We start from the raw sequence: 21,539 nt of genomic DNA, 5'->3' as shown, positions 1-21,539 counted from the left end.
GCTTCTGACCTGTGTCTGCTTCCTTCATGCCGTGTCTTTCCTCCAAGACCCGCGTTATCATGAGGGCCACTTGGTTGGCTGCAGTTTTAATTAGTGTTATTGTACCCACATTCCTAATATCCTGATGAGTGTCTTCTCAGGGATTGGCTGTCCCTCGAGGTGGATGTTCAACTTCAGCTTTACTTCCTCTGGGACGGTGCGATTCTTCTTGCCTCGCCGTACTCTTACGAGCTCGGATTTCTCCGTTGAGCAGGCTAGACCTCTTGCCTTGACATATTCCTCTACGCATGTCGCAGTATCTTGAAATCTTTCTTCCTTTTCCCTGAGTGAGCCTTTGCTGACCCTTACAGTGATATCGGCGGCGTACATGGCGTGGCGTAGGCCGTCGATTTGGTCTAGCTGTTGGGCCAGTCCAATCATGGCATCGTTGAACAGGATGGGTGAGATGACCGATCCCTGCGGTGTGCCTTTGTTTGGGATGTTGAACTTTTTGGATCTGAGCTCGCCTAGGCCGATTGTTGCTGTTCTGTTGGACAAAAACGCCTTGACGTAACTGTGTATTTTCATGCCCCAATTTAGGTTGTCTAGTCCTGTCAGGATGGCTTCGTGGCTTACGTTGTCAAAGGCGCCTTTGCCGTCCAGTGCCATGATGATGTGTTCTCCGTTGAGTGGGATATTGCTCGGTACCTCTTCTCTGATTTACAGGAGTACATCTTCGGTCGAGAGCCTGGCTCTGACACCAAACATGCTGAGTGAGGGGGTACAGCTCGTTTTCTTCCATATGATTTTGTAGCCTCCTCGTAACCACTCTCTCATAGATCTTGCCTAGGCATGATGTAAGAGAGATTAGTCTGAGGTTTTCCACTTGAAGTTTCTTGCCTGGTTTCGGGATCATGATGACTTCCGCGTGTTTCCATTCTTCTGGTACTGTTCCCGCTTGCCAGTGTCCATTGAGGTATTCGGTTAGCTTTTCGGCTAGCTCGTCTCCGAGGTTGCGGATGAGCGAGTTGTTGATATTGTCCGCACCTGCGGCTGTGTTCTTTGTTGCGCTTCTTATCGCCGCGTACACCTCTTCCCGGGTGATGGGTCTATCCGGCCTTCCATTTTCTTCTCCTTTGTAGCGCTCTGTGTAGGCTGCTGGGTCGCCGTCGCCGTTGCACTTTTTGCGTACTTTGTCCAATAGTTCCGAGTCTGTTCCCTCGTACTGGTGCACCAGTCTGCATATGGCTTTGTTGTTTTCAGTCTTTGTTTCTGCCGGATCTAGGAGTGCCTTGAGTATGCGCCATGTTTTTGCAGTGCTCAAGGTTCCGTTTAGAGAGTCACTAAATTGTTGCCAATTTTGCCTCGCTAGCTGCGCCGCGTACTCTTCTGCCTTTTTCGTGATTTCCGCAATCTTTAGCTTGAGCTTTCTCTTGTATTTCTGTGTTTTCCACCTTTCTGTGAGCACCCTTCTGGCTTCCCATAGTCTGAGAAGTCTAGAGTCCACGTCCGGAGTCTGCAGGATATGGTCAATTTCTTTGGTGAATTCGCGTTGTGTTTCTTTGAGCATGTTCCCCAAGTCTGTTATAGATTGGATGCTTTCTACTGCATCGCCACATGCTTCTCTGAAGGCTTTCCAGTCCGTTATGTTTGCTTTCCCTATCAGTCGTCTAATTTTGTCTGCTATTGTTATTTGCGTCTTTAGGATATAGTGGTCGCCACCTCGGTTTTCCATTAGGTTGTCCCACTCCGCTTGCCTTGTTCTTTTGACGGACGTGAGATCGGGGCAGGTGTCTTTGTTCACGCTGTTCCCGATTCCCGTAGGGGTCTCCATGCCTTCAACATATCTGCCAAATATCGTCAATCATCAACGCGAGCAGCACAGAAAGCTTCGCTCGTATCGATTGCCTCAGTGCATGAAATTTGCACATTTTATTTATCGTACCTCTAATTAGCCTTTGGCTACAGATCCAACACCTGTTTGTTTACTTGTTTTCCTTATATGAAAATAGATAAAACTTCTTGTTCTACATCTCAATTAGACAGCAGTGTTCGAAAGTTACCTTGAGGTCTTGATATCTGTAGGTGAAGGCCTCGCTTTTGGTGACATACAGGCTGCTTGCCATATAACAGCGTTAAAGTGGCGGGGATGCCAGGAGGATACACCCTGGTTTTTGCATAGTACGTGATGCATCGGACAGGTTGAAACACTCACGGGCGTGCACGAACCCACGAGTGCTTCGAGAGAGCAATTTTGCTGGACGCCATTGGGCCAAGTAAATGAGGACTTGGAGAGACGTGTCCCTCCGTATAATGTTATACGTAAGTACTAACTAGTCGACGCATCAACACTATAGGAAAACGCGAAAGGACGTAGGCAAGCAACACATTAAAAATGCTTGCTCTTACGGCTCGTGTTTGCTCGGGGAAGCTGCCTTATCAAGCGAGTGCAAGTCTCTTTTTTTTCCTCTTTGTTTTTTTGACTAGCGCTCGTACGTTTCGGAACGCTTACCTACACATTACTTGGCTTCGCACCCTTTACTATCTTTTTTGAAAAAAGGATAATAAAAGCCGTGCAGATTGGGGGATTACGTTCACTGTCCATGCAGCTCTTGTGAACCCCAGCCTACTCATTTGCAAATTCAATAGTTATAGTTGGTTTTATTGTTAGCAACACTCAACGTTTATTCTTTCGGTACTGGTTCACTGGAAGAAATTACTGTTCTTGCAGGAGTGAGCGGGGCCATTGCTTATTGGACTCAAAATCACGAGAAATGCCTCTTCTTACGGAAACACGTTTACGAAAACCATTGGAGGACGCTGAAAAGTACTGCAAGAACAAATATAAGGATGCTACAGAAGTAGAATTTGTACCGGTAAGAATTTTGTTTTTATGTAAAAGCCTCATGAGATCCCGACTTGCGCAGTCAATAAAAAAATAGTGATAGTTAGATAACGCACGATTCTGTTGTTACTTCAGTGATGGGACATTAATTTGTACTGCGTGTGCTGTTTCCACAATTCATACACAAACTTGGTAAATACAATGTCGGAATATTTTTCAATAACACAGAACCAAGCTTCTCCTTCTATACACATGTTGCGCATCATCTTATTTCCAGAATTATAGCGAAGAATTCAATATAGAGAGTTGTGTCCTAGTCTGTGCGACCACAGACTCCGATGGCACGAAGTCCTATAATATTCTTCCTGCTCCGGATTACATATTTTGCGGGATGGCTGAAGAAATACCGCTGGTGAGCTTGTACTTTGCAAATTCTTATTCGGATGGTCTCACCTTATTTTTCATAATCTCGCACGAGGACTTTGCAATGGTAAAGTTATGGAAGTTCTAGAGCCATTTTGCACTTTATTGCAACAGCAGTCATGTCGATGCTCCAGACGACTGTTCGCCGTCGCTGTCTTCGTGACCGATGATGTGCTGGTGCGTACGAATGTTTCGTCATGCTGGATAAATGCTACATTATCCAAGCGCTAAAGCTGCTCTAACTGGGTTTCATGGTCTATCAAGAATGTTGACGATTGCAGCGTGCCTCAACTAGTAATAAAATACTGCATTCGCATAATATGTATTTCTTTTTAAAACGCTCAAGCTTCCGAGACAACAGCATAATTATGATCATCAGCCTGTTTTATGTCCACTACTGGGCGAAGGCCTCTCTCCCTGAGATCTACAATTATCCCTGCCCTGCGCCAACCGATTCCTACTAGCGCCCGCGAATTTCCTAATTTTATCGCACCACCTAGTGTTCTGTCGTGCTCGATTGTGTTTCCCGTCTCTTCGTACCCATTCTGTAACCATAATGGTTCAACGGTTATCTAACCTGCGCATTACGTGACCTGGCCAGCTCCATTTTTTTCTCTTGATGTCAATTAGAATATCGTCTGCACCCGTTTGCTCTTTGATCCAACTAGCTCTCTTTCTGTCTCTTAACGCTATGCCTAGCAATCTTCGTTCTATCGCTCTTTGCGCGGTCCTCAAGAGGAAGCTTTAGCTCGGGTGCTCCTATCTAGATACATGTAAAAGGGGAATTCGTTTTTCTCGGCAACCACTGCAAAACTTAAAATCTAGTGACTGTTGTTGCGGATTTTTGATTTAGGTCGTCAGTTTCTTATTATCAATTGGCAAAAATCCAAAATTTTCGAAGAACGAAACTATCAAGTTTACAACTCTGTAACTCAGCAACGAAAACTGATAATACAATATCGTCAATTGCATCTAATAGTACATCTAAGGCGTACAAAATTGATATGTTACACATGAAAATAAGAAAAATTGTAATATGTAAATACAGCTTTTTCAGAACCCTTGTAACCAACGTAAGAAATTCAGATAAGATGTAAAATGACATAATGAATTTGTCCGATTTCAATAACCTAATGCATACCGTTCACAGAACCACGATATCTGTTTTTGATGCAGAGCTATTAATTTCTAAATTTCGTACTTTTATTTTTTTCAAACATAGGAATTTTCGAAAATCTTTTTAAAAAAAATTCAGGCTCTGAATCGAAATTATACTTCCAATAGACACTAGAATTTTACTATATCTCTCACATACATCCAATTTTGTTAAAATCGGTTCAGGGTTTATCTTGGAAAAACTTTTTGCGTTTTGCATGTATTTAAATAGGCTGCGTCGGAGTTGGGCCCGAGCTAAGACTTCCTCTTAACTTGTTCTCAAGCTTTGTCAGACTCCAAGTCTCTGCCCCATATGTCAGCACCGGTAAAATGCACTGATTCTACACCTTCCTTTTCAATGATAATGGTAAGCTTCCAGTCAGGAGCTGGCACTTTCTTCTGCGATTGCGATCCAACCCATTTTTATTATTCTGTGAATTTCCTTCTCATGATCAGGGTTCCCTGTGATTAGTTCACCTAGGTAAACGTACTCCTTCACAGACACTAGAGGCCAACTGGCGAACTGGAACTCTTGTTCCTTTGCCCGGATATTTCTCATTATCTTTGTCTGCTACATATTAACCTTCAACCCCACTATTACACCCTCTCTATTAAGGTCCTCAATCATTTGTTGTAACTCGTCTGCATTGTTGCTGAATAGAACACTGTCATCGGCAAACCGAAGGTTTCTGAGATATTCGCCGTCGATTTTTAGTCCTAAGCCTTCCCACTTTAATAGCTTGAATACTTCTTCCAAGCACCCAGTGAATAGTATTGGAGAGATTGTGTCTCCCTGTCTGACCCCTTTCATTATAGGTATCTTCCTGCTTTTCTTGTGTACAATCAAGTTAGCTGTAGAACTTCTGTAGATATTTTCCAAGGTATTTACATAAGTGTTCTGTACTCCTTGATTACATAATGCCGCTACGACTGCTGGTATCTCTACTGAATCAAATGTATATTCGTAATCTATGAAAGCCATATAGAGAGGTTCATTGTTCTCCGCGGATTTCTCGATAACATGATTATTGACATGGATGTGATCCATTGTAGATTATCTCTTCCTGAAGCCAGCCTGTTCCCTTGGTTGACTAAAGTCCAGCGTTGCCCTTATTCTATTGGAGATTGTTTTGGTAAATATTTTATATAATACTGGGAGTAAGCTAATGGGCCTATAATTTTTCCATTCTTTAACCTCTCCCTTTTTTTGGACTAGTATAATGTTTGCGTTCTTCCAGTTTTCTGAGACCCTTGCAGCCGATAGACATATTGTTTAAAGAGCCGCCAGTTTTCCAAGCATTATGCCTCTCCATTTTTTGTTAAATCGACTGTTATTCCATCTTCTCCTGCCGCTCTTCCTTTTCTTATGTCTTGCAAGGTCCTTCTGACCTCACCGCTAGTTATAGGAGGAGTTTCTGTATCCTGTTCATTACTGTTTCTATTTGAGGTATCCTGACTCCTCTGGGTGCTGTACCGCTCAGTATAGAATTCTTGCGCTACTTTCGCTACACCTTCGAGAATGCTGAGGATATTACCCTGCTTATCTTTTAGTGCATACATCGTGCTTTGTCCTATGCAAATTTTCTTTCTGACTGATTTCAGGCTGCGTCCATTTTTTACGGCTTCTTCAGTCTTTCTCGTGTTATAGTTTAGAACATCACTTATTTTCACCTTGTTGATCAGTTTTGACAGTTCCGCGAATTGTATCTTATTTCTTGAGTTGGGCACTTTCATTTTTTGTCGTTTCTTTATTTAGTCCTTTGTTACTTGAGAGAGCTTGCCTACTGGTTGCTTTGGTGCCTTGCCTACCACTTCAACTGCTCCCTCTGAAGCCAACCCACTTATTCTTTCATTAGTTAGCTCTATGTGATCATCATCTCTCTGTTCTAAGGCTGCATATTTGTTTGCAAGTACAAACCTGAATTTGTCTGCTTTTACCCTTACTGCCTCTAGGTTGACCTGTTTCTTCTTGACCAATTTTGCTCTTTCTCTGTTCAAGTTGAGGTGAACCCTAGCCCTGACTAACTGTACTTTACCCTACCTATCATTCTGCACTATTCTGGGATCAGCTGAAAGTACGAAGTCAATTTCATTTCTTGTTTCACCATAAGGGCTTTTCCAGGTCCACTTTCTGTTGCTACGCTTCCTGAAAAAGGTGTTCATTATTCGAAGCTTATTCCTTTCTGCGAATTCTACCAGAATCTCTCTCCTAGCATGCCTAGAATCGTCGCCGTAGTTGCCAATCGCTTCTGCACCAGCCTGCTTTTCCCCACTTTTGCATTGATGTCGCCCATTACTACAGTATACTGAGTTCGCACTTTTCTCCTCTCTAATGCAACATCTTCATAAAACAGATCTACTTTGTCATCTTCATGACTGGGTGTAGGAGCGTAGGCTTGTACTACCTTTAATCTATACCTCATATTAAGTTTCATTACGACTACAGCTACCCTCTCATTAATGCTGTAGAATTCCTCAATGTTGCCCGCTATGTCCTTATGGATTAGGAATCTTACCCCCTGTTGCTTCTCACCTGGGAGACTTCTATAGCAGAGGACATGTCTGTTATTCAGCAATATATAGGCCTCACCAGTTTTTCTAATCTCACTAAGGTCGATGATATCCCAAACAATGTCTGATAGTAACTGAAAAATCCCTGCTAAGCTAGCCTCACTCGAGAGGGTTCGGGTGTTAAACATTGCAAGGTCACTTTCCATTGACGGACTGTCCGGATACAGAGATTCTTAGCACCCTCCGCTGCGTTACAGGTCTGACCGCCGTGTTGGTCAGGTGCTCCGCAGGTGCTGGGGACTGAGGGCCATTTGGTAATTGAGTGAGCCATTTGGGAGCGGGTGGCCTGATGCACCAGGGAGGCCAATTCCTGTTCTGCCGAGGGAGCGCCTTGTTGAAGCTTAGTGGGCCTTCCTAATTTGGTTGTACCTGCATTAGTATAACCCCACTCACTCTCGACATCTTTTGCCGGTGACAGGCGTCACTCCACGCCTGCAGGTGGGCACTAGAGGAGGTGAATTTCAAGCTCACCATCGTAAAAAAAGAAAGAAAAAGCTCTTATAGCCGGATTCGAACTTGCGACTATGGCAACCAAGCATTCGACATAGCTCAGCCAGATAATCCCACAGGCGGCGAGGCTACCTTATCGACTACAAGTCCAGCCCTGAGGGCCCTACGTGATATTGGTCCGCGATAGATGCCTGTTGGTTGAAATGTTGAAAAATGGGTCGCTTCTCTTACCGGAAAGGCGACTAGACACGGTGCACCTCCATCTTGCACTCCTTTGAAGGCCGAGCCGAGGAGAATGAATATGTTGCTCAGTTGTATGCGCACACGCATATATATATATATATATATATATATATATATATATATATATATATATATATATATATATATATATATATATATATATATATATACACGAAAACTTTCCCTCATGGGTGAATCGTAAGACTGTGACACCGGATTCTCTACGGCACGGCGCTCATAACGCGCTACATTCATTCAAAAATGATGATTACAGGAATAACGTCCACTATGTGCTCGCTTTGATAACAAAAGGGGCGCATGAATCTCACTTGGTACGCCTCGGCCGCGCATTTCGGGAGTTTCTGCAGCCTATTTCGTGAATGTTATGCACCTAAAAATTTCCTTGATTTGTCCGCGATAGATGCATCTAGCTGATCGCGATGGGTAACTAAATATAGAACGATTTCTAAACGGTTGTGGCCTCGTAGTTCCGGATTCGCACGTGCGCAGTCGGCCGTCAAGCCGGCTAGGTATAAGGCGTCTCGGCCGCCTTTGACCGCGCTTAGAGCGTGGAGGGGTAAGATGATGGTGGAAAACAGGTCGCTTCTCTCACCGGAAAGGCGATTGGACACGAGGCGCCTCCATCTTGCGCTCCTTTGAAGGCCCAGCCGAGGAGAATGTAGTCGGAAGACTGCCACACCGGATTTTTCTACGGCACGGCGCTCATGACGCGCTAAATTCATTCAAAAATGACAATTACAGCAATAACGTCCAGTATGTGCTCGCTCTGACCAGAAAAGGGGCGCATGCATCTCAGTTAGCACGCCTCGGCGGCGCGTTTCGGGAGTTTCTGCTGCCTATTTAGTGAATCTTACGTGCCTAAAAATTTCCTGCGTGCCTAAAGAAACAGCATGGCTAAAACTGGAAGTGAGGGAATTTATCCTGTACTGGCGCCAGTGCTCCGTACAGCTGTGATATCTCATTGCGCGTTTGCTCTGTGCTCTCATCTCGTGTAGCGACCAGATGCTACACCTCAATGCCACTGGCGGTACTCGTGCCGCTAGCATTCCCAGACCCGTGATAGCTTCCAGGGCGCTGTTTCTTCATCTCAGCAGTTTTTTGTGCAGCTTCCTGCCAACATGTGGCTTCTACATCCCGTTACAATATCGTGTGATGAGACCAAGGGCAGCGCTCAAGCTTGCTACCGCTCCCATGCTGCCAATATCGGTCTAAAAGAACTGGCAATTTTTCTTTGACTCTTTTTAATAGGAATTGAAGTATGAATTCTAACGTTTCCAAGCAATAGAGTCAGTTTAGGAGCTACGAATAATCTTTGCTACGTAGGCTTTTCTAACGTGCACCTAGAACCGATTCGTAGCAGCCTACATCGTACGTCATCACAACGCCATTGGAATGCAGTCGCCGCACTCGGTGATTGTACTCAAAATGCTTTGCTCAGCAGCAGAACGCCGTCGCCATGCAACCATAAGGACAGCGCAGTTGAAAGTGGACCTTTCTTTGTGAATCCTGTCGGAATTTGGCCCCGGCTGCTGCTGCTGAGTGCGGCTGGGTGCTGGTTCAACTGGCTTGCCGGGTAGCCCCTCTTGAAACCAGTCAACTTATGTATAGGCTTCCGTAATGCCCTTACGGACTACAACTATTGAGCAAATTTTGCAATGAAGCACCAAGTCTTACTTAAGTACCCTCACTGTGAGAAATATATGCCTTCAAGAGCGTAAATCATCTAATAGCGCCGAGGGTTCGATGTCCTCTGTTCGGTTTTCGGGGCATCTGTCGGTCAATTTCTCGACCAGTATAAGGGGCCGATCCCTGAGGTTGTGCAACAGTAAACATTTCCGACTCTGAAGCCCCTTTGCACCACGGTCACGTAAGTCATAGAGGTCTTGAAAACGTTTTAAGCGCAACGATAGACAGTACACCAAGGAACAACAGGACAAAACGATTACAGCTTCATTTTTATTGAACCACAAAACAAATATGCATTTTACAATAAAGCATTTCAAATAATAGGCATTTTGAAATGCCCATTATGTCATTGAAATGCATTTTTTAAACTAAGAATTTTAAACTAAAACATTTTAGAACTTTTCAAGAAAAACAACATAAAATTCAACGTTTCATTTGAACTGCCCCAAGACAACCAGTTGCAGTTTATTGGTCTAAAATTCATCTTTCAACTATTTCAAGCTTGTTGGTACTGCCGACCCAGATTTTTTAAACCTATGCTCAACTATAGGTCGGACCATTAGAAACAGGTCAAAAGAGGAATTGTCAAAATGAGTTTCGGTTCCACAATGGGAAAATCCTGTGAGTACTTATTCTATTTAAGCGTCCACAACCACACCTATCAGCTGGAACAAGCCGACTATCCAGATAATGTGATAAGATCTGTTTGCGCTAAAACATTAAATGAAATCAGAGCCGTCGAGGGAAAGCAGCCCAGCCGTGATTATCGTCATAAAGGGGACAAAGCTGCCGTTGTTCCGTACTTACAAAATTTCTGGATTGGCAGACCAGAAGTTTGAGGGGCTAGTTGGTGCATAGCTTTCAATAGGTGAAGCGCCAATAGTGACGGCACACAAGAATAAATACAGACAGGACAAGGCGACAAGGCGCGCCTTGTCCTGTCTATATTTCTTCTTGTGTGCCGTCACTATTGGCGCTTCACCTATTGAAAGCAGAAGTTTGAAACTTCTGGAGTGGCAGTCCCAGCCGCCGCCTACGGGAACGAGTGAAGCCGCCAGCGGCCATATTGCTAGAGGCACAATAGCAGGGCTCCAGCATAGGTGGCCGCGGTATACGCGCGTCGCTCCCCGTGCTAACGGTTCCGCAATGAAAAACAAAAAAGGAAACCCCTTTAGAAAGTATATCGGCCCGCATGCGCCTGTCGCTGTTGTCGATGAAAAAATATTCCTACGTCGATTTATTGCCGCAGACGCTGAGAAAAGCTATCGGCGCGACGCTTCGCCCATCTCACTTCCTCGCTTGGCTTAATTATGTATGGTCTCTGCGTACTAACTACGCGTGTATGATGTGAGTACGTAATGAACATTCATCACTGTTTACCCACTACTTCACGTGAAACGTACGATAGGCACCATTGTGCGTCGCGTCATGTGAACGGTCTTCGAAGTCACGCCGTTCATCGCCGTGCAATCGACGTAAGGCTTCGCTGTGTTCAAATATGTCGCCCGCATGTCTGAAATGGCGTTTCTCCAATAACCTTGGTGGATAATCTGGACGACAACGCCATTCACGCCGACAGGGATAACTACGACAGCACTGGCCCTTTCACTTTATTTTGCAGTGGCAGTTCGAAATAACGTCGAATAAAGCCCTGCGGGCATCAGTTTTCGGTGCTTTTTTTGTTCAACTTTTGACGCCTTTCCACGTACTTAGGGCAGTCACAAAGCACATGACCTATACACATTACACAACTCACAGCCTGGATACTCGGTGCGTCGCATGAGGTGCACGTATCCACTACCCCCGGCCTTAGTCTCTGCAGAAGACTGGCACAGCTGCGTTGAATTTTCGGTGGTAGCCTAAATTTCATGGTAGGGTCCAATCTCTGGAGTCGTCTGTGGGGATTATCCGGATTGTCCCAGTGCTTTGCTGTCGATTTTCAGATGGCACTGGAGAGGAGGCAGTTGGCGTCCGCTCTTGAAAAAGGAATTGCAAGCAGTGACTCTGGTTCTTCGAGTGCTTTCTTCGCTTCGTCATCGGCCAGTTCGTTGCCGTGTAAGCCACAGTGACTGGGAATCCACTGAAATATGATATGGTGGCCGTTTTCTTGCGCTGAAGTGTACTGTTCAGCAGTTTGAAAAGCCAGAACTCTGTAAGCGCTTTCTCTCAACACCCCTCTAAGTTGTTGCAGAGCCAATTTTGCGTCACTGAAGACCGCCCATACTTGAGGAGGCTGTCGCGAAATATTTTAAACGGCCTCTCTGATTGCCATTAGTTCTGTAGATGTTGTAGTCATCTTATTACACAGACGAAACCGTCGAATGACTTGATGCGCAGGCACGACGAAAGCCGCACCAGACGCATGCGACGAGACCGATCCGTCTGTATACACATTCATCGAGGAGTCATATTCTTTCGACATATATTCAAGTGTTAAATGTCTGAGGCCGACGGTAGGTATTCGCTTATATTTAGAAATTCCGGTAATAGATAGACCTACCTAGGTATTTTGGAAATTACCCATGGGGGCATACGTGGAAGGTCAGCAGGGGCAAAATATGAAGTTTTCAAGATGCAAATCAACAAACTGTAATCCTGGAGGCCGTACAACAACAAAATAAGCCAATTTCGCAATTGTTCAATCAAACTTCTGTCGATCCCGATATTGATATTAGTGTAATCCGTTGATGCCTCGGTCACACGAGTCGCGTGGTTCGGGTCGCCACGTCTTGCCAGGTAGCCACGTGGTCACTATGCTGCAAAAGGCAGTTAAATAAGTGAACAACTTTAAAGCGTTCGTTGACGATTGTACGAATGCTCTGCTTCACCTATGTCCTACAGAAGCACTCTACTAAATTCTGCTCAGCTGCGCCAAGTATACATTGGCGAGATGGGAAGGGTGTGCCTACTGCCACATTGTTGACGAAAACAATCGACCGTCGAAGCACAGGCTCCACAAGATCATTGTGTGGACCCAGGTGTTCGTGGTCAAGCACAACTTTCCGAAGCATGTGACTCTAGCCGCCATAAATGTGCAGTACATCGATGCCAACGTCAGAAGTTTCGGGGGAGGCTCGCTCGTTTTGGTGACGGCCGTGCTGCCGCTCTCGGAAACGTGGAGTGACCAACCTCAGTCCATCATTGTGTATGAACTCGTCGCGCGTAGCAAAAGGCTCAAGTAAATGTGCGCTGGTGCTGCCCTGTTCAAGCACGTTCCGAAGCGACATTTCGCGATCGGAGGCATCACGCTATGCCGGTATGCTCAAGCCCATGATACGCTGATGCACAACAGTGTTGGAGCCGGATGCATGGAACAAGTGCCGTGCAAAGGCCAAGCCGTTGCCATGGCCGCCATTTGCGTCAACGTTGTGACCACCAAGGAAATCGGGCAGCAATTCATGTCCATATAACTGAGAAATTACACGAAGATTTTGTTAGTACAACAACTCTCGGGAGCGGGTCACGCCGATCGAGCTCAGTGGGGACTTCCAAACGCGTTATTAGACAGATTTAGATTAGCGTGTGCAACCAAACGTAAATGTATTCCGTAAATAAAGAAATAGCGTCCTCGTCAGTGCGCATGGTCTGAACGTTATTGGGTTTCTATAGTTGACGTGCATTAAGATAACGTACGTTATTTGGCGAGTTTAACGTTCATAATGTTTACGGACATTATGAAATAACGTCCTCGAACATGACGGCACCCATGACACCCACTTCAGCGTGAATTCTTGTGATGGCTACGCTCTCACTCGCATTGATCGCCAGTAACTATTGAAATCAACTTTCGCTTTCTCTAAACTCACCTGAAACGCTAGTCATGAGTGCACAGTGCGTCTAATTTTGTGAGATCATTTGGGGATTCCGGCACCCATAGGCCTAACGAGAGACGTCCGCATAGCAACAGGATGGTTGCTAATGGATTGTCTTGGCTTGCATACATTTGGCACGAGGCACCAGACAGCACCCTGTGTTATAACACATTCCGTACGTTTGCGTTCCCGTACGGTAAACTAAAACATTTGAAAGGACGCACACCGTAACGTTCCGCAAAGGTGTTTAACTTAACACATGTAAGACGACAAATGCTATAAGAGAGGCATTTTGCGTCAAGCTGGCCTCCCTGGACATGGTGCCTTCGTACAGGACGGCAGAGTACCCGATCACATTTTTGTCCGCGAAACCAGACAATATAGGCGCCTCACGCATGCATCGTCTTTATCTCTCCGTCACCCTCTACTCGCCACTGCCTACGTTGGAAGAGAAGACGATGCAGTGCCGTGTACGAGTGCTGGAAAGTTCGTCCCAAATTGCATAGATGCATAAGACGTGCATATTGTGCACATTATTGCATATGGAAAACTCTGTCTAGCAACCAGGTGGCGCATGCCTCCCCTACCCCCCCCCCAACTCCGATACGTAATTAACGCTCTCCACATGAACATGGCGCACAATTCTGTCTCTGTGCACCTTCATAAGGGTTGTCATCAGGCATCATCAATAATTAACACCTATCGTAAGCAAGAGTGCTAATCGAATAAACGTCACCGATCATCTCCAAAGGATCCATACAGTGCCGATCTTCTTCCTAATGACGGAAATACGTAACGCCCTCAAGCATCAGAAATTGTTTATTTTCTCATGGTTCCAGGCTCATATACAAATCTGTCCTCTTATATAAACGTTGACTTGCATATATCAATTTCGCAATGCGCATACAATAACACAATGTATCTGTCATCATCGTCATCAGCCTAGTTACGCCCATTGCAGGGCAAAGGCCTCTCCCATACTTCTCCAACTACCCCGGTCATATGCCAATCGTGGCCATGTTGCCCCTGCAAACTTCTTAATCTCATCCGCCCACCTAAATTTCTTCTGTTCCCTGCTAGTAATTAGGTATCTGTCATATTACCTTAATCAAATGTTTGGCTCTTGATCAGAGTGCCTCTAAACCAGTCCACCGCATTTTGCCCATGTGGAGATCTTCATTCAAGGACCACTTACTACTAACAAGGCGGATTTCCTTCTTTAACATGCAAACATCTTTTGATAGATCGGTCCAGTTTGTATGTTTCTAACAGTTATATTGTTATAAAATACGGTTGCAAAGTCTATTTTTTCTCAAATCTTACTGTGTGAGCGAAAAGAAAGCTTCAGCCAAGTGTAAAATGTCGGCCTCCTCTCCTTCAATGGTAACCATTTTCGATCGGCATTCGCACCATGCTTTTGGCATCCTCAAGCTTGTTGTCTTTCCCGAGGTTGTCGTGAAGACCCAAGATGTATGCGCTAGATAGCATTGCCAGTTACTTGAGAATGTTCCCATTCGAGTGCGCTGCAATTTCAGGTAGAGGCTTCTTACCGTGTTAGTCTCAAGAGTCACGTATGCCGGCAGCGTCGCTGACTTGGCGTCGATGGCATGTTGGTGTGGCGCAGTATAAGAGGCAACTTCTGCTGCTCAGCAGAAACAACGCACTTTAATCTACTAGGCATCTCACAGCACGGCAATGCAGGCATCACACCTCAACTCTGTCCGAGATGAGGCACAAGGAAAACCTTCAACGTTCGCAGCTTCAAGTCTGCTGTCCGTTCGGCTCAGGCCACTGTGTACCACTCCGGTGTGGTATGCACAAAGATGCACCACAGAAACGGCATAGCGTTTGTGCGCAGAATGCACATGCCACCATTGGAAAAAATTGGCATGGCTTAGCTTGGTTATGCCAGGATATGCGTAGTGAAGGCATATCCTTGGTTAATCTTGATTGAAAGTCCAGGTTAGTCAGGTTGTCTAGCTATTTTGCGGCGTTTAGCCAGTCGTTCTGCGCGCTCTTCGTCTGTTTCCTGGGCGATTCGTTTCTTCTTCATCTCTTTCCGATGTTGATTCCAGGCCTCCTTCTGCTTATCAGAAGTATTGCCGTCCATACTGCCGCCTCAACTGCTGTTTCGGCGCACGCGAGCTCTCCTTTTCAATCCTCCGACATGTTATCAGGCATACGACGCAGCTGGCAAAGGGAGCCGAGGCAGGCGAGCGCAACGACGAGGAACGCAATGTGACGTCACAGCAAACGGCGGCAGCGGAAGGGCACGGCGCTGCGCCGCGGCGTAACACCTATGGCTCGGTGCTACTAGTGATGCATGCGCACTTGTGACTAGGGAGCGAGAGAGAGCGAAATATCCGCGGCGAGGCACGCGTTGTGACGTCATGTGCCTCCTCGGAGCACCGCCACGGCGACATCGCAAGTTCGCGGCCAGTAAAGCTTTTGCTTTAACAGGACGCCGTCCTGTGGCTCCACAGCAGAACCGGTTCAGCGTAACTTGAGGATGCGACCACTGGGTCTCCTCGTTTTCACATGCAAACGCGTTGTGCGTCCCTCGCATTTCCGGAGACGGTCAAACACTCGACGCGCGAGACGCTCTTGCACTGTCGATTAGCAAAAACATGGCGGCGCCCGCGGTTCGCACGCGCCTGGAGTGTCCGTATAATTGTTCTCGCAATAAAACTAGCGTGTTACACACATTTATATCATGGTATGTGGGCTTTGCTTAGCTTATAATTTTTGTTATTCTCTCTTCTTCAATTTGATATACAGCATCCAAACACACATCGCCCCATCAGGAGGAGGCTGAAGGCTGTGTATGCCTGACGAGGCCTACCCTCCTGGTGATGACAAACAGTACATTTGAGACGACAACAAGCTTTCTTCTAAGGTAACATTAAAATTGCACAAAAGGTAACATCCACAATTCTGTACAGTATATAAATGTCTCGACACAGTAATTTTTTAAATTACAGCTGTGAAAAGAAACAAGAAAGAGAGCACACAAAAATCAAAACATAAGTAAACCACCGTTATCTAGCAATGTTGTAAATAATCTGCCACGTTAAGACTACAGTAGGTCGAGGTTGTGTGTTATGACCTAAGTAATAGGTCCATAACTCTCTTTTTGTAAGGTATTTTACTTGGGAACTCGTGTATTAGCCTTTCGATATATATTTTTTTGTAATTCAAGAAAGTTATAATGGTATGTTCAAACGTCTGAAGCCCATAGTTAGTTCTGACCTCAGGAGTTTTGCGAGAGACGTATCGAAGTTCATAACCAGCATCAGGCCATGCAACTGAACAAAAGCTAAGGTTAGGTTTGCTGGGGATCAAGCAATCAGCCTCTATTGCCTGTCGAAGTGTTTTTAACTTATGGATGTTGAGAAGGCCCAGTAACCGCCAGTATTCTCGTGTACTCGAAGTCTAGAGAACATTAACGATTGCTCTAATTGCTCAGTGCCTATGTTCTTCGGATTGGACCCACTCATACAATTTCTAATGGCAGAATTTACATATCAACGTCAGAAGCCTTTTTGTATTCACTTGATTTCAGGTGGAGATTTTGTAGCTCGATACAACAGCCGACATTTATACTCTTTACTCATTGCGGCCCTTTGAAATCTCGGCGTGACCACAAGTTTTGCTAGTTCAGAAAAAGTTCGCATGTTGTCATTGAGAAACAACGTTTGCAGGAAAACTCAGTCGCTGTTTGTTTTCCACCTACTCTAAAACTCTCGCTAATTATCGTCAGTGCATTGACGACACATTTCTGTTTACTTAGAAAGTAGCTACGAGAGTCATTGACTTTTTTTGACAGTTGTTTTAATGGGTGGCACATTCCATTTTATTGCAACTTAAGTCGTGAATATTTTTTTCGTTGTCAGTCGGGCCATTTACGGGTCGAGAATTGTCACATGAGGGAAGCCCGATCGTCAAATAGAGCGCGGATTACGAGGCATGAGGACAGGCTTTCACAAGGGTATTCAATTATTTCTACTTCGCAACGTTTACAACGTCCTCATCAAGCTCTTCATATAGATCCCGAACTGTCACCTACCAACCGAGTGGCAGAAACAGCCTTATGTACTTGTGAATTACACGTGCATCGGTATGAAAATTTTCTACTGCGCTTTAAGCCGGACCGTAATTACTTCGCACCCTCCCACTGCTGTTGGTCTCGCAGGCCGTGTGTTGCTTCAGAGCGCTACACCCCATGATTTCGCTTGATTTGGCTTCATGATTTATAGTTGATAAATATAGAACACAGCGAACTATAACTCAGTTGCAATAGTATCCTAGTCATATTAGCAGTCAACAACCCGAGCCGCGCTACTAAAGCTGTGTCCATTATAGCTATATGCGTGACCTCTGCTGTCATGATTTAACTAACCAAAGCGCTTGTATAATAATAACTAAAGTTCATTTTCTTTCTTACCTCCGTACAGGCTTGCATCAGCGGTATCTGTCGAGAAGTCCCAGCAGCACCAAAGCCTTTTCATGAATGGATGAAAGATCGTATCAATGAGCAATACGATTTGAGGTCCGCTCTAAACAATAAGTGACATTTCGGCTTCCATGGTTGTGGAGATGCGTTGCGCCGAAAGGACTTCAAAAGCAAATCCACATAGTGGGTCTTTCGCAGGATTCGCTATTTCTTTACTGACGTTGCAAAATAAGTCGTATGCATTAAAAGTGGTGTTCTCTAGCATTGCCTATATGAAAGAAATTATCTGCTTGGGGATACCTCAAGAGTGGTGGTGGCGCCTAATAGCAAGAGTGAGAGAAATCTTATGCCACTTTTTGGATGACGACGACGCAGTGATGACGATGGAATAAAAACAGCAGCATAGCCACGGTGGAAAGACGACACCACGGTTACAGCGGAATAACTGATGTCAGTGGGAAAGCCAAACGCGGTATAACAATGGTAGCATGAAAACAATCGGATGACTCTTCTAAATTATGTCGGTAGTACGACAACAGCTTCATAACGACAGTGTGACGACAACTGGATGACAACGACTGTACGACGAAGACGACTGTACGAAGAAAATAAGATTAGACTTGAATGGCGATAATGAAACGACCACAACGGCATGTCAACAAACGCATGGTGACGACTGTATGGCAGTGATACAATGGCGACAATGGCGTTACAACGGTGGCATAATCACAACTGAAAGATCACATTGTCTTTACTATGAAATAAAAAATAGGAATGACATCGGTTGAAAGGCGAAGGTGATGCTTCCCTGCTTCATCTTCTACCACAGTGTCGTGGCCTACGTGCGCCCGTACAAGAAGACAATCCCGGCCGTTTCCTTCTGCTGAACTATTGGGCATCGACCCTCGGCCTGCCTATGACCCATTGCCGGTCGCTATAGCAGCTGTGGCACTCAAGTCCAAGTGACTCCGGAAGGCCTAGCTGAACACAAATGTAACCTGACATGCCTCGGGACAGCGGAATCTCGGGACGTCACTACCCGTGTTAAACAGCTGCAGAACCGTGTAATTGCGGAAAGCCGGTGGGAATCTGCGACGCAGAAGCTCGCCGTACTCAACACATTGCAATTCGGAGGAGAACAACACGAAATAACAGTATACGTGATGCATGAGCCGGACAACGCAAGGGACGTAGTTAAAGGGCTCCCACTTGACGTCTCGGACGATGAAATGAAAAAAGTCATAACGCTTGAATATCGGGAACTTCCAGCAGCGAGAAGGCTCGATCGATAAACAGTCACACTCATCACGGTCAAGGGATCAGAGCTACCCAAGAGAGCCCTACTTGGGAGATAAGCCACCAAAATACAGCCATTCCGTCCCAAGGCGATCCAGTGTACAACATGCTTCACCATTGGGCATCGAGCCGACGCCTGCCCCAATGCGCGGAATTTTGTGTGCTGTGAACAATGCGGGAATCAGTTCCCACAGGACGAAAGACCGGGCAGAACACTGCGCGAGTGCGAAATGAAGTGTGCGAACTGCGGCGGGCCTCATGGGGCAAGAGATCCCGATCGTCCAAAGACAAGCAGACCGCATGGCCTGATTGGCAGCCGAAAAACGAAAGAAACACCCGTATAGGAAAGAAAACACCAGCAATCGACACCCGAAAGCATACCGCAATAAGCCACCACCGAAAAACGACACGAACTACCCAACGCTGAAGAGACAGAATCGCTTCGACTGCCTAAGACAACCAACACCTAAGAACGAGCTGAGGCGCTCCAAAACCTACGGCAGCCTAACTGACCTCAGTAGGCGACAGCCACACAAGGGCACTATACCACCAACGAACAACGCCAACAACAAGGCAAACTAGAAGCCTCAACAAGGCGGTGCAGAAGGCAAAGGAGCATGGAGGCCACGGGCCCTGGTAAGTCCGACAGCTCCCGCTCCTCGGGGTCATACTGATGACAAAAACAAAACTAACCCTCCTCATAACCCCACCCAGTCGCATGCACCACCAGAATCATGGTCAGGAAACCTGCATACAGGATCACCAGCAAAACCCAACCCACGAAACAACCAAGGACAGACAGACAGCACGCTTGTCTACATACTCAAAGAAATTGCAGAAATTCGATAATAACAAGTGGATGTTAGGAAAGAAATGTATAACGTGACAGAATAGCAGCGGAAATGCAAAAACAACTCGTTGCTATTGCACAACTTGCCGCTCTAACGCAAAGCGTGGAACCTTTACAACCAACCTTTAGAAAACGACTTCCCACGAGGGAGGAAGCGCACCCCTATAAACAAGGCCTCTCTAACAGTTATGGAGATTAATGACAGCAAACGTAACTCCCGACACGAAACGGCAGTTACCAAATGGCAATGGAATTGTAAAGGAATACGCCGTAAAAAGAACTCTCTAATACAATACCTAACACACACTACGCATAACCCGGACGTAATAACTCTTCAGGAACCCAATGCACCGGTGTCCCTACCGAGGTACACGGCCTACCACAACCCAAGTATTACCCACCGGCCCCGAAGGCGAACCAATGATGATCAGATTAGTTATCCTACAATGACGATGACACTGGTAGTGAACCAACACACAGTCATATGAACAACGGAGATGAGGAAAGCGTATTGGTTATATGCCGTTTCTTCAAACGATACGACGTAACCATTATTAACAACTACCGTACTCCTAAAGGAGGGGCTTATCCCAAAGCATGGACGAGCTTGCTCAAAAATCAGAGCAAGAAGGACTTGCTATGTGTAGGCCACTTGAACAGCCACCATGAGGCGTGGGGCTACAATCATAGTACACCAAATGGAAGGCAGCTCCTACAAAACGCAAGTGATGCCCACCTAACGCTTCTGAATGACATAGAAACTCCCACCCCCATTGGAAATTCAGTGGAAAGAGACACAAACCCTGACCGGACCTGGGGCCGCACAGCTAAGGAAGTGGAGTGGAAAAACAACGAGAACACGTTGGGTAGTGATCACAGCATCAAAGAAATAATCATTCTCACACTACAGAAGCAATACACGACTAAAATAAATCGCACTACAGCCACAAATATCACATGGTGGGATGCTATCAGGACTCTTCTCCAAGGAGGGCGTACTGATAACCCAGAAGAATGGGCGGAAAACTACGCACCGTACAAAAGGCACAACCAAGACCGTACAAAGAACTGAAGACCACCCGCAAATAAACAAACACCTACTTAACCTGCCGGACAATAGGCACAAGCTACTCAGAAAATGGCGAAAGAACAAGTTGAACAAACGCCTAAAAGCCCGTATAGATAGCGTCAACAAGGAGGCGCAAGAATACACTGACCAACTCGCAACTGGCAACTGGATGCAGATATGCGAGCAAGCCGGAAACAACATGTACACAAGCTTAGCCTGGTCGCTTTTTCGGGTGCTTCTTGGGCAACTCAGAAGAAAGAACCACCTGGAAGCAATCCAACTCATGGAGGAAATCGGAGCGTATGATCTCGCAGAACAAATAGCCAACCATTCCTTCCCCTGGGCAACCTTACAGAAAGATCAGCGACAACTACCATCCACACAAGATTGCGGCGAGCTTCTGCAGACGAGCCATTTACGATTGGGGAGCTTAAAGCAGCCATCAATGCAAGCAAACAATACACGGCACATCGACCGGACTTCATTACAAAGAAGATACTACGCAATATGCCAGACACACAATTGGAACAGCTCTTGGTTATCATAAACCAAGCTTGGGAGAGCGGTGACATACCGGAGACCTGCAAAATGGCTACTAGGATCCCAATACCAAAGCCCAGTAAGACCCCAAGCGCCATTAGCCACCTGCGACCCATTCTTTAACATCATGTGCGGGAAAGATTGTG

General features: G+C 45.8%; 1 protein-coding gene across 1 annotated transcript in view; it reads left to right on the top strand.

Moving 5' to 3' along the window:
• The window catches only part of LOC142564761 (venom metalloproteinase antarease-like TpachMP_B), a 69,232-nt gene extending 51,124 nt beyond the window's left edge, over positions 1-18,108 (top strand). The window contains exons 7-9 of the mRNA XM_075675909.1: positions 2,711-2,855; positions 3,102-3,236; positions 17,640-18,108. Of these exons, the coding sequence (XP_075532024.1) occupies positions 2,711-2,855; positions 3,102-3,236; positions 17,640-17,756 (397 nt within the window). The 3' untranslated portion in view covers positions 17,757-18,108. The remainder of the gene's footprint in view (positions 1-2,710; positions 2,856-3,101; positions 3,237-17,639) is intronic.
• Positions 18,109-21,539: the final 3,431 nt, after the last annotated feature.

Source organism: Dermacentor variabilis, chromosome 11, assembly GCF_050947875.1.
Source record: "Dermacentor variabilis isolate Ectoservices chromosome 11, ASM5094787v1, whole genome shotgun sequence".
In the NCBI taxonomy this organism is placed as follows: domain Eukaryota; kingdom Metazoa; phylum Arthropoda; class Arachnida; order Ixodida; family Ixodidae; genus Dermacentor; species Dermacentor variabilis.
The sequence above is the reverse complement of the archived record's forward strand: the minus strand, read 5'-3'. Positions and strand labels throughout refer to the sequence as shown.